A 14,140-nucleotide genomic window follows, 5' to 3' on the forward strand; every position below is an offset into this window, starting at 1 on the left:
CATGGCATGTGTATACCTATGTAACCTGCCAGTTCTGCACATGTGTCCCAGAACAAAATATAATTTAAAAAAAAAAGAAATAAACATGATGACCTTGAACAGCCCTTTTCCATAAAAGGTGACATTCAATAATTGCATTGTTTGTAATTCAAAGGATAAATGCTTGAGGGAATTGAAACCTCATTCTCTGTGATATGCTTACTTCACATTTCATGCCTGTATCAAATGTCTCATGTACCCCGTGAATATATATATACATCTACTGTGTACCCACAAAAATTTTAAAAATAAATTTAGAAGTTTTTTTAAAAGTTGACATTCAAACCCACTGCTTAAAAAGACTTACAAATAAATTATTCAGAATTAAACTTCAAAAAAAAAAAAAAATCCCAAAGTGTGGTTAACAGAGCAAAACCTGTCTCTAATTAATTAATTAATTAAAATTTCAAAATACACCATGGGGTTTGTGTTCACCTATTGGGAAAAAAAATCATCGACTGTAAACTGAGTTCATTCCAGTGTGGCATATACAGGAACAAATGAGGTAAGAAACGTGGGTCCAGGGCTTACATATGTAGGACAAGAAGTTAACTCAAAGTGTGTCAATTATCTAGGCCTATGTCTACTATGAGACAATTGTCCTCGAGGCACAAACTTGAGAAGAAAACAAGATATGACATTTCCTATAAATGATTACTTGAACCTGTTCTTCAGTATTTTAAGAGGAGGGGGAAAATGGTTAATGAATATTAGCATGGATCTATGTCTTTAGGGCCTAAATCGATCACTTTGTGTTCATTGAGCTTCTGCCTAATGCTTTCCCAACATCCTAGGCTTAATCCAAAAACAGCATAATACACCACCCCTGCTCTTATAAGCTCCAGTGCGGTTAGAACCCTATTGTGTCCTGGATTGCTCCCATCTTTTCATTCAAGCCACCTGTCCTTTTTCACTGCTTTCTCTGTGAGGAGCCAGAATGGGAGTTGCTGTCCCAGATACCTTTGGTTCACAACCACCTCTGGGCGCCTCCATACTAGTGCTGCTCAAAGTGTGAATCGTGAACTAAGAGGTTCAGCATCACCCAGGAGCTTCCTAAAAACGCAGAATCTTGAGCTCTACCCTAGATCTCTGGAGTCAGAATCTCTGGGAGCCCATTCTGCATTTTAAGGAAATCCCAAAGAATCAGGAGAAATTTGAGAGGCAGTGATCTACAGTACTCAGGTCAAAAATTAATCGTCTACTACATTGTGTAGTCATATATTTTTTTCCTATTATTTGACTTTGTATGTGTTTTTCTTCTCTCTCCAAAGTGGAGAGATAAAGTGGTAGTAAACTACCTAGGGGCAGGTGCTGAGTTTCAGTGTTTCTTTTAATTCCTAAAATCCCAAATACAGTGTGTTACAGAGAGTAAATGATAGATAAATATGTGATTGACTAATGTACTTGTTCAGTTCTATTATTCTATAAACATTTCTTTATTTCTGTTATCTTTTACTATCTCATGCCTCTTCCCTTTCATGTCATTTTCATGTTCTACTCCAAGGATTCTTGCTTCTAGAGCATCACTTTTCGACAGAAACATATTGCAAACCCACATGGGTAATTTTAAATTTTCCTAGTAGCCTCATTTTAAAAAGTAAAAATAAGTGAGATGAATTTTAATGATTTGCTATTTCTATTCAATTTCACCTATCTAAAATATTATTTTAACAGATAATCAGTATAAAGTCTATGATAGTTTTCATTTTTTATATTTTTGTACCAAGTCTTTAAAACCTGGTGTTGGTGTACGCTTACAGCATATTACACATCAGAGCAGCCGCATTCCAAGCACTCAGTAGCAACACCTGACTCATGCCTTTCATACTGGGCAGCACGCCTCTAGAGAATATTCATGGATAAACAGCAAAGGTGCTTGAAACTCCTGAAATAAAATGCCAGATTGCCCATGTGTGATTACAGCATTCTTCTGGGGAGACAAACCCAGAACCTATCAGGCTCTCAAAAGGGTTTGCTCCCCGCCACCACCATGGTCCTCTCAGAGTATCCTATGATATACAAGCGTTCAGCCTCTGGAATGACTCATTTCTTTTGACCCATTTTTTCTACTTGCCGGTTCTATTACATTCTCTATCCAAGACTAACTCAGTCTGTTATGAAACAGTTGTCAATTTAACTTTTTCCTTTAAAATAGCTCCTAGAGAGTGTTCAGGGTATTGACTTGCTTTCATAAAAGATAACCTCAAACACTACCAGAGTTAGTAGTTACAATAGCCAAAAAAAAAAAAATAAAAGCAGTATATTAGACCTTTTTCTTGTAGTAATTCACTAGAAATAAATTACACACCATGGCCATGGTGCCCATATGGTATTCCGGAGGGTCAGTGATTAATCATGGCATGGAGAATTTTATTCCTTCTTGTTCTCCTATTGGATTAACTCCCTAAATAATTTCTTAAGATGGGCTAATCACCCATATTCTACAGTGGCTAAAATATTTTAGTATACTTTGTGGTTTTCTTAGATAAGATTTTTTAAAATTTTAAGTTCTGGGGTACATGTTCAGGATGTGCAGGTTACATAGGTAAATGTGTGCCATGGTGGTTTACTGCACCTATCAACCCATTAGATAAGATTTTTAAAGACCCCTCATGGTGACATGGGGAAGGAGAGCGTGTTATTTCAAATACAGCAGCGATAGCATTGACCTGATGCTCCAGGCTGAGCAAGATCCTCCTTTGGTTTTGCTTTCTCTTAAACAAAGATTTCTTGAGGTGTAGAAACAAACTATCTTTGTTAAATCTTTTGGGTTTTGTGGTTTTGCTTTGTTTTGTTTTTCTTGCAACAACATTGTGACTCAACTCCTGGTAAGAACCGCTGTTGCTGATCTTCCACTACACAGTAGTCCCTTTGAAAACACTCAGGAAGGATTAATTGTATGACTTGTGCATTTTATTATTTATTTTTTGGGTGTGTAATTGTTATATGTGTGCATTAAGCACATCCAAGGTTTTAGTCATATAAACCACATTATTTTACTGTGACCAGAATAAAATTACTTTGTAGCTTTCAAAACTCAAATGGAAAAATCATCCCTAGAATTATTATAAGTTTCCTAATCCAGTTACCTTTAAAATATAAGAGCTGGGCTGGTGAGGTGGCTCATGCCTGTAATCCCAGCAGTTTGTGAGGTTGAGGCAGGTAGATTACTTGAGGCCAGGAGTTCAAGACCAGCCTGGCCAACATGGCAAAACCCCATCTCTACTAAAAGTACAAAAAAGTTAGCCAGGCACAGTGGCTCATACTTAATAATCCCAACTAACTACGCCAGAGGCTGAAACTGGAGGATTGCTTGAGCCCAGGAGGCGGAGGTTGCAGTGAGCCAAGATCATACCACTGCCATCCAACCTGGGTGACAGGGCAAGACCTTGTCTCAAAATAAAATTAAAAATAGCTGTTTAGAATCAGGAAAATATTTAAATTTCAATCTTACAAGCATTTCTATTGTTTCTTGTTCACGTAATCAGAAGGAGAAGGACAAAATTCACTATCAGAACAATAACAAAAATTGAGATGTATTGATACTGAAGTCTGGCTATGCATAACATGCATCACAACATGTGTCCAGATTTAAATAACAAATATTGAACCATATAACATTTGAGGATAATGGATTAACTATGCCAATATGAAGTACCTTGTGCTGATTGGTCTCCTTACCACCAGGGTAATGAAGAAGCTTTGAAAGTGACATCTTACTATTCATTTGATCTCCAGAAAAAAGAGACTGACTTCAGTTACTTTTAAGATTGTTAATGTTTCTTTCTTGGCATCGTTTCACTTTTTACTATGATGTAACCTCTAATGGCATCCTTTTTCCTTCTCAGCACTGTGATAAATACTAAAAAGTTGGCCTTTTCTCCCCTAAAGACACTTGAAAAATTCAAAACTATAGGAACCTTGTAAAACAAGGTTTTAAAATTTCTTGATTTAGTCACTTTCACAAATCCCTAGGCTCATTCCTGTGATGTAATATCCCCTCAGTATTAAGGCATTCTCTAGGTTCTTCTTTTAACTGATGTCTCTTAGGGAAAAGAAAAGGATATTGATGTATCAGCACTGTTCTAAAACCACTGCTTCCATAGCATGGTGTGATGGAGGTATGCCTGATCCAAGATTACAAGAAGAAAATGAAATACAGTGTATAATTTATTTCTTAAACGTAACAAAAAATGGGGGAGACCTACAAAGAGTTTGTGGATCTGTTTTATACACAGACTATTTATAGAAGTATTTAAACATGCTCACTTCCAAATAACTGTGCCCATGTCTCAATCAGTAGCTGTAATTTGTTCTTTATTTCCTCTTTGACTCTATTTCTCCAATAGTCTGCCTTTTTCTTTTTCCTCTCTCAGAACTAGGAGATCCACTGATCCCCTGGAATTATCTTCTGGTACATCTTAATCAAAATTCAGAAATGGTTAGGTAGTATCTTTTTTTTTTTTTTTTTTTTTTTTTTTTTTTTTTTTTTTTTTGAGATGGAGTCTCACTCTTGTTACCCAGGCTGGAGTGCAATGGTACAATCTGGGCTCATGACAACCTCCACCTCCCAGGCTCAAGGATTCTCCTGCCTCGGCCTCCCGTATGCAGTATCTCTTTAGGTGCTCCAGTTGCAATTTTTTAAGTCAGGCACTCCAAGGGTGATAGAAAAATGTACGAAAAACAAAAAATATACTTCATGAATTCCCATGGGAGCCAAAATGTTCACTTGTGAAGATAAAATAAATACATGATGTAGTATCTTTTAGCTAAAATTCTTCTAAGGGAAGCCTCCATTAACATATCTGTAAAAAGAGAGTGGATTCGTGTTCTTATTTGATGACACTGGAAGGATTTTTCATTCTATCTCATCGTTCTGATATTGAACCTTTCTTCTTGTTCTACTAATTTATACATGTATTTCTGTAACAGACCCAATGCTTTTATGCGTTTTTCTTCAGATAAGTCAGCAAATACATAGAATGAGACAGAGCAGTAAAGAACATCAAGTTTCTGTCAAAACAGTTCATAAATATTCAGTGGAGTTCTGCAGTATGTAGGAAGTTATGAAGATGGCATTAAGATACCAGTAAATCCAAAGAAAACCTATGCTAATCAAGCTATCATATCTTATTGTATTTTATTCTCTTATCACTTTATTATCCTTCAATAATATAAATGTGACCCCCCCCAAAAAAAAAGAAAACCCCACAAATCCTAACCTGCTATGGTGAGATAGAACTTCCACCTTATCCTGGGTCAGGATTTTCAAACCAGGATGTCAGGGTCTCTTGGTGGATCTGAAGGCCTAACCTGGGAGTTAAGTTTCCAAGCCACTTACCATACACATAGTCCTCTCTCAGGAATGACCTTGTGTTCAGATATTGCTAGCATTCCCTAAGGGAGTGGGGCCTGGCTGCAAAAGGATGCCTGAGAAAGAGAGTAACTAAGAGCCCTTGCAATAACCTCAGTGCTCTCAAAGTGTTTTTTAATATCAGCCTTACAAAAGATTTATGACATTCTACCTTAAATAGGAGGTTTTGAATGACCCTTTCTTTTGATAAAAATCAACTTTGTATTATTCTTAAGACTGAAATATTCTTTAAAAAAAACGAAAGAAAGAAATATCTTGAAAACAGATGTATGGTCTTTCTTTATCAAAGTATTCTCTTAAGTTGTTCCAATATGGAGGTAACTTACAAGCTCACGGCCTGCTCCTCATCTGCACCAAATCCCTTCAATCAAAGAAGCTCTGAATTCAATGAGTTGCACTGTTAGTACATCACTGTAGTTAAAAAGTATTGCTCACTCCAGGGAGCCAAGCAAAGGCTATTGACATGCTTGCTTGATGTATGAAAAGACAAATTAGTCCCCCATCCTATCTACCAGCAGGGTACAATGACCCGACATGGAAAAGTCAACTCAAACCACTGTATAATATATTTACATTTTTTTCCAGGAAATTTCAGAGTTACTAAATAAGCTGTGTCTAGTGTGCAAATTACATGCAAGCTAACAAAATGTGAAATAAATTTGACAAAGACTGTGTGGTTTAGCTTGACTGTAGGATATGCTGGATGGCACTAGTGACTATGGTTTGTCAGGGAGGAATCTATGGTAACATTGGGCAGGGAAAGGCAGGAAAGAAAAGCATTTAAACAAAATGCTGTTTGTGGATGTGATTATGTATTACTTGTTGCCTGTCTGCTGCCCTGTTGCATTCTCAGCTGTTTTGTAACACACTAAGCAATGTGAGAGAGTAAGCTCTCTTGTAGAGTCATTTAGCTGGAGTAAAGTTGGACCAAGTGAGTGATGTCTGAAACAGTCATGCTTCCTTCTTTTTCCACTAGAGAAACTATTCAAAGATCCATGGGTCTGTTATCTTGAGTTTCATAAACAGAACATGGATTTTTTTAAGTTCTCACAATTGCCTTAGAATGCAATTTGCACTAATCAGAAGAACACACCATTGGAGAGGGGAAAGCTCTGCTTTTCTGTTAGATCATAATTAAGGATTGAAGATAGGACCAATAATTAATATAAAATGAAATTTTTCTAAATTTCTACTGTTGGTGATTTGAAGGGATAGTTAAGAAATATTAATTTTTATGGAACTGTGTTACATTTCAGACAATGAGGACATAAGGGTGTGAACACTGGGAACTAACCAGTTAAACAGAGTTTTGCCATAGATTGGAAACAAGTGGGTTATGAAAGATGGACACTATTCTCTTAAAGAGTTTCTTAAAACCTGTTCCTTCCCAGCACTTATACAATCCCATCCTCAGTTAAACTCAAGGACTTATTGGGAATAAATCTATTCATTTTAATGAGTAAATATTGTCATTACAGTGTCATTATAATAACATAAAAGAACCAACTTAAGCTTTTCCAAATCAAGTATAAGTAAAAGAAAATTTTTTTCAGGCCTAAATATCCATTTTTTGTTCATTCAACAAAACATTTCTAATAGACCTACTAAATATAAGACACTAGTCCTAGTTCTCAGCAGGCAGATGTTTTAGAAGAGGTGGTAACTGAAGATTTAAAGGTACCTAATTAGCATTGGATTGGAGCTCTATTTATTTTTCCAACTTGAAGCTAACATGAAGTAATGTCTGTTCATCAAGCAAAAAATTCTCCGTTTCGCTTTCTATAGTCTATTTTGAAGCACAGAATTTAGTGGCAGGAAACATGAGTTCTAGCCTGTCTCATCTAGTGAGTAGAAAGAAAAAAAAATGGGAAAAATGATGGACTGAGAATTAGACAGTTGGGCTCACAGCCTTGTTTCTACCACTAAACAGCTGGGTAAACTTGCAAATGCATTTTAACTTCTCAGAACTGTAGGGCTTTTTCCCGTGAAATAAGGAGATATTAATAGATGGTTTTTAAGGTCTCTTCTGGCTCTAAAATTGAAGTGAAGTCAAAGCAGTATGAGAAATGTTGAACGTGTTGGATACACATATGATGTGATGATAATGTTGAAGATGACTCAGGTACATACATAAGTTGAGCTTTGTCTAATCCTACCTCTCTTTTGGTTTAGTACACCTCCTTTAGTGCCTTCTTTTAGCCCAAGAGTTCAATGGCAAAGCATCTTCAGCTCCAGGGGATTGGCAGGCTGCCTGCCCTCAGCCTCCTCCCTTTACGGTGCTCAGTGCTCTCCTGAATAAAGTGACGCTGAAGCACAGGGGAACTCAGAGGTCTCTGCTTACCCTCTATGGCTGCCAGTGCTACTACTGAGAGGTGATAGGTCAAGTGAACTTTGAACCAAATTCTGTTTCCACCATTGGCGTTTTCCAGTATTGAGGTTCTTTTGTAAACTGGACATGATCATACTAGTTCAAAAGATGTTATGAGGATTAATCAAAGCAAAGTACAAAAAGCACCTGCACATAGTAGAGAACTGCCTGTATTGTTTGTTAAGGCTGAAAGCATGCATCGCCCCTGCTGCACCCCTTGCTGACTAAAGTGAGCTGTCCCAAAGTGAGGACACACAGTTACACAATAATACACATTTCTTCATGTCATTCATCCTGATCCACCAAACAGCAACAACAACAAGACATGTTTGTGGTGCTTATCTCTCACAAAGTGATTTCTTCTGCATAGTTTTATTAGATTTTCAAAAATTAGGCTGAGAGGCAGATAAAGCAAGTCTTGTTCTCATCCCAGCTCCCATGGCCACAGCCTTGCACCACTCCCAAGGAACAGAACTCCAGAGGAGCCATACACGTGGAACACAATGTGAGTGGCTCCCCCAGGGCCCTGGTGAGCAGCAATGCTGCCACTTTTAGAAGAGGAAACTGAAGCCTAGGAAGGTTAAATTAATTGTCCAAGGTGACACAACTGAGGAGGAAGATTCTGACCTTGAAGTCAGATTATGACTCCAAGTAGTGGTGCTTTCCTCTACACTGTGCGGCCTTAACCACAGAATTCATATACAGACGATGATAGTGTCAAACTCTCAGTGCCCACCTCGCCATCATCATTAAGCTTTGAGGTATGTTAGTGGGAAATCCCGTGAGGCCAAGGGGAGAAGAAGTCCTCACCGAGCCCTAGTGCTCTGTGGCACATCGAGACTCAGCCTTGCCTTAGATGTGCCATGCTCCGGACGTTATTTTGTGGAAGTATCTGCACATCCAAGCAAATCAGGTTGTAGAGAGAGTGGCCTATTTCTGCTCTCTATAAGACTGGCTTACATGAATATTCAATAACCAGCACACCCCAATAAAACTATTTTATTGCCTATTTGTGTTGTCATCCTATCAGCATCTCTGGTGGGTTCCAAAAGGCATATTGAATTATAAAGGAAAAAATCAGTTCGAGAAAAGTGACAGAAATATGTATGAAAGTGCTACAGTTGGACTCCATGCAAAACGAGTGACTTCCTCATATTCACTAATCTCCAAACAAAATAACTATCAAGAAATATTAAAACACACATTTTATTAGTTTCATTTAATTTCTTAATTGCTCAAAGTCAGTTTACCCATTTATTACTGTGTGAAGTGCTTAGAAGCAAGGCGCACATTAAAGGGATTATTTCCATGTAATCCCCCCCTCCCAGAGGGTAAGAGCTGATGACTGTGAATCCCGATTTACACTCTGTAACAATATGAAATGGAGGAAATGGGGATTGTAAAATGATATAGTCAATGGTTGGGTGATACAGTAGGAGAGTGCAATTGAATAGCAATTGAATAACTTTTACCAAAAATGAATACCTCATTTTTGGTAAAAGTTATACAAGCCTTTTTCAGGAATAGCTATAAACCAAACTGAATTTAGCCTCCTGTTCTTCTGACTGTACCTATGTTAATTGATAGATGTTGAAGATCTGCAGCCTGTTAAGATGTTAATCAAATGGAGTCTGGGAGTAGATGTGATCATGTTACCGGGACTTAGAGTTCTGGGGACAAGAACTGCTCTGAGTTTTACTCTCTCTGTGACAGTGTTTCCACTGCCAGTCTCGGCATGAAAGGGCACAGGCACTCAGGTACAATCTGGAGGGATGCTGGAAATTATCCTGGAAAGGGAAATGAGGTAGGCAGGGGTTCTAGGTAAATATCCACTAAGAAACTTGTGACAGTCTGAAGCTCTGGCAGCTTCCATGGTACGTCATAGCTGGCCTGAAACCATCACACTCCAGAGGACCGGGAACCCATCAGTGACCTGGGAAAGAGCTTTTGCTTGTCCTATTACTGACACATCTCTCCCTATTGTATATTAGGAGCATTACCATTATTCTTAGGAGATTAAAAACCTTAGAACATTAGAGTACAGAGGTAAGGCCAGTCCTTAGCAACTTCTGCCCCCTCAGACAGCGCACGACCCAGACACAGGGGTCATGCCTCACTGCATTAAAATAGTCAGTGCCTCTATTTCAGGCTGAAACCATTCTGATATTCGATATTCATTCACTGCCTTAAGAGTCAGCCTCATTCAAAGAGTACACAAAATAAAACATTTTTTTAAAAGCCCTCAAGGAGATTTGTACTATGTATCCTATTAGACTGAAGGCAAAACAAGCTGATTCCAGCAGAAAAAAAATATGGCTGCTTCAGACCCCAGCTGACCTCTTTTATATGGAAAATCCCTTATACAATTACAAAGCTAATGAGTAATTTTTAATGAAAACATTATGCCTTTGCATATATTTGTAAGCAGCCCTTCTTACATTTAAATTTACATAGAAATCAGATGATATGTATAAAAACACATCTTGGAAATCTGTGTATTTTAAGGAAAATACTTGTCTGCTATCGCTGGCTGTTTCTATAGCTGTTCCTATCCAAAACCCAAACTTCTCAGTAAGAAAACTGTAGAATTCAGTGATTCACCTGGTTGACACCCAACATGCAAGTATTTGATGATGCGTGGATAAAACAGCTGAATACAAGGCAGACTCGTCCACATGTCACAGAATGTTTTGGCTTTATGCAAACAGCAGTGCATGAGGGAAAAAAAAACAAAACTGAGCTTAACAATTTGCTAAATAAATACATGTGAAAAAATCTTTCTCTTTCACCTCAAGCATCCTTAAGTATTTGAAGATGAAGACAGAACCAGGATTGTTTCTGAGACCTGAGTGTATTTTCTTTTCTACTCAGAATCTGAATCACTGTGTTAAATTTGAAAATAGAGAAGCCTCTCTAATGCCTGTCTTTCCCACCCTTTCTCTTCTCCCTCTAGGTGGAGCTGACAGGCAGCAGCGTCTTTGACTATGTCCACCCGGGAGACCACGTGGAGATGGCTGAGCAACTGGGCATGAAGCTCCCCCCTGGGCGGGGTCTCCTGTCGCAGGGCACTGCTGAGGATGGAGCCAGCTCAGCATCTTCCTCCTCTCAGTCAGAGACCCCCGAGCCAGGTGGGAATTGCAAACCCAATGTGTGGGTTGGTGGGCAGGACCTTTGCCAAACGAGTGTGCTCAAGTTACCCATGTGAAGAGACTATAAATAGGTCTAAGGGTATTTAACAATTCCATGCAGCTTTCAGTCCCATGCAGTAATTAAATAAGGAAGAGATTTGAAAATAAGGAGACATTTTAATAAGTATAATCCAGAGATCTAATTTCAGTTGAACAATACATACAGAAGGTACTCGTTCCTTCAGTTTCTCTTTCAAATTACTAGAGGGAAAAGCTTCCGATTTGGAACACCCTCTTCATTTTATTGTTACCATGGCTAAATCTGATGCATTTATTTATTATTCAGCAAAATCTATGGCAGAGGCATTCCAAATATTAGCTTGTAGAGAATTAAAAGTATTAGGGACTTGCAGAAATCTTGGTTTCTTTATTTTTTTTTAAACGTCAGAAGGTACTTGAAAGATGTGAACAGATAAATTAAGGCTAAAAAGAAAACAGAAATGGCTACATTTTAAACTGCCTTTCTACCCTCAGTATTTAATTAGATCAATTGTATAGAGGAATGAACAGAGGTGACATTCCTCATTGGGATTCCTTCCAGGACTCTTATAGACTTTGCATTCAGAATGTTCCCATTTTCATTGTGTTGTACTGATGATAATTTAAGTATTAGGGGAAAATCCATTTATAAATTAAACAAAATGACTTGATATCCATCAGTCCCCTAGTTCATCAAGCTGTTCAAACACGGGGAAGATTGGCTGGTCGGCCTGGGTCTTCCGAGAGCGCTGGTAATTAGATCTGCGAAGGATTTATTCTTTGCTGATTGGGGCTTTAAATTAATTGAAGTTCCACATTTGTGGTTTTGTCCTTTTTGTACTTTTTTAGAGGAGATATTTCATATTCTTGTGTGGTGGAGTGCTTGGCCAAGCAGCAGTGGTTTAAATGTTAATTTTTCTCATGAGAAGTTTAAGATTTTTTAATGAATCAAGGCCTGATTTGAAGTGCAAAGTTTTATTTGCTTACTTGGAAAATTATTTTTTCACTCTTCAAAGATGCTTGTACTTTACTTGATCCGTTGTTTTAAAACAGATTCGTAATACAAAAGCATTTTATTAGCAAGAAAAATAGGAAAACCTATGGTAAGATTAACACTAAAATAATTCAGCATATTTCCAAGAAAATAATTTGGCCTCCCTACAAGTAATCATAATATGTTTTCACACACTGAAGGAAAAAAAATTGACTCTTTTGGAAGTGTTTTCAGAACCAATCCATGTTATGTTTCCTCACTGAAGTTAACTCTAGTTTCTAGGGCATTCATTATTTTAGCTTTGGTGATCATCCTTCTCCAGTGAGCCCCACACGAGAAAAGAGAATATTTTAAGACTATTCTTTACCCTTTAAACATGAAAATACTTTTGTTCAGGTGAGGAAGTGATACATTCTTATACCATAACTCACTGACTTTACTGAGCAGATATGTCAGTGAGATCATTGGAAGTGTTTCTTAGTCAACAGAATGTTCATACCTTCGCATATTTGAGAAACAGCACATGAAAATGGTTTTCTACTCTTTCATCCTAAAGTTGGATTGGAGAACCTCTTCCTCATGACTCAAACACGCAGAGTGAAATAATTTAAGTTTCTAAGCCTTTGTATGAGGGAAGATCTTGGGAAAGCTTGTTTCCTTGAATCACAAACTTTCAAGTTTGAAAGGATCTTCATGATCCTTTTATTCAACCTCCAATATATGCAGCCAACTTTCTACAGCAAAACCAGCAGGCAACCTTTCCAGTCTCTGCTAAATCCTGCCCCGATAGGAAGCTCATGAACTTGCAAGGATGCCCACTCCCTTGTTGAGTAGCTCTAATGGGTAGTTATTCCTGATATGGAGCCCAAATCTACTTTGCTGCAACTTGCCAGTCTGCCCTCAGGGATCATATTTCTGAGTTATTCCTTCTTCCCTATCATTGCCTCTCATATATGTGAAGTCAAATACATCAGATCCTCCCTTCTCCTTTCCAGGTCAAACAGCGGTAATTCCACAATCCTTATTCAATGGCGTGTTTCTAAAAGCCTCACCATCCTAGTCATCCTGCCCTGGCTGTGCTTCGGTTTGTAGGTAAACCTCTAAAAATATGATCAAGAGAAGTGAGCACAGCCCTCTAGATTTATTCTGATCGGTGCAAAGCAGAGGAACTGTCACCTTTCTCAGGATAGGCTAAGGATAGGCTACTGTTCTTCTCTTAATGCAGCCTAAGGTTAAATTTGGCCTTCTTGGAAGCCAGATCACCCTGTCAATTCATACTGAGCTTGATGTCTCCCCAAATGCATGTTGACAGTGAGACTTTGGGAGAAAAAAAATCCACAACCTGTAAACCAGCTCTGCTAGAGTATCCTAGGCAGGAATCTAAATACAACACCAAATCCAAATAAATATGTCAATATAAGAACTGTCATAAATCCCATGCCTTCTATGAAGCCCTAGCTTGCATAAAATAACCCTAGGTACACTAGCAGAACACAGTTCTTAAGATTATTGATTATAGGAGAATACGTATCTCCTTCAACTGTTACCACTCTCCTTTAAAGTTACTTTATCACTTAACTTTGAAATAAGATTGAAAGATACTATAAATTTACTTAGGTTTCCTTCCCCTGCCTTCACCAGCATTCCTTTAGCCACCCTTGCTAGTGAGGTTGAAAACTCTGCCTTCCACATCACTTAAAAACTTGGGCTCATTAGCTACACTTGCATAAGAAAAAGCTCTCTTCCTTGATGGTGAATGTGACTCTCACCAGTCGAGAACATTAAGCTACCTTAGGCTTAAAAGTCTGCAGTGTTGGTTGTTTTCCATCTTTGCCTTAAAAAAGCAGTTAGATTGACTGCTCAAATACTAAAAAGCAGTGTAGGGTGCTACCTTGAACGAAATATCTTCACTAATGCAGATGATTGCTCCAAGGGAATTACTTAAAAAGTTCATGTCAGGCACTACATCACAAAGCTGCTTATGTTTCTTAAAAGCTGAAAGAATTTTAACAAGATTTCCTAATTCTTAATAACATGAAGGAACATTTTTGAAGACTGTTGTTCACTGAATCATAATCTCTTAAACTCTGATAAAATGCAGATTCTTTTTTAAATAGTGGTGTAATGTAGTTGGAAAAGGAATATCAATATATGGTTATTATGAAAATGAAAGGACTAGTAGGTATGGAATTTTTCAG

The 14,140-nt window shown here is 37.9% G+C and overlaps 1 protein-coding gene and 1 long non-coding RNA gene across 12 annotated transcripts in view; one reads left to right on the top strand and one right to left on the bottom strand.

Moving 5' to 3' along the window:
• Nucleotides 1-14,140, top strand: part of NPAS3 (neuronal PAS domain protein 3) — an 859,804-nt gene that overhangs the window by 719,453 nt on the left and 126,211 nt on the right. For all 11 annotated transcript variants that reach the window (XM_064365777.1, XM_021674908.2, XM_021674909.2 and 8 more), the window contains one exon: nucleotides 10,735-10,909. In XM_064365777.1, the coding sequence (XP_064221847.1) occupies nucleotides 10,735-10,909 (175 nt within the window). The remainder of the gene's footprint in view (nucleotides 1-10,734; nucleotides 10,910-14,140) is intronic.
• The window catches only part of LOC105728361 (uncharacterized), a 102,190-nt gene that overhangs the window by 42,632 nt on the left and 45,418 nt on the right, over nucleotides 1-14,140 (bottom strand). The window lies entirely within an intron of this gene.

This window comes from Aotus nancymaae, unplaced genomic scaffold (genome assembly GCF_030222135.1).
Source record: "Aotus nancymaae isolate 86718 unplaced genomic scaffold, 86718_ANA_hifiasm-v0.15.2.pri h1tg000062l, whole genome shotgun sequence".
NCBI lineage: Eukaryota > Metazoa > Chordata > Mammalia > Primates > Aotidae > Aotus > Aotus nancymaae.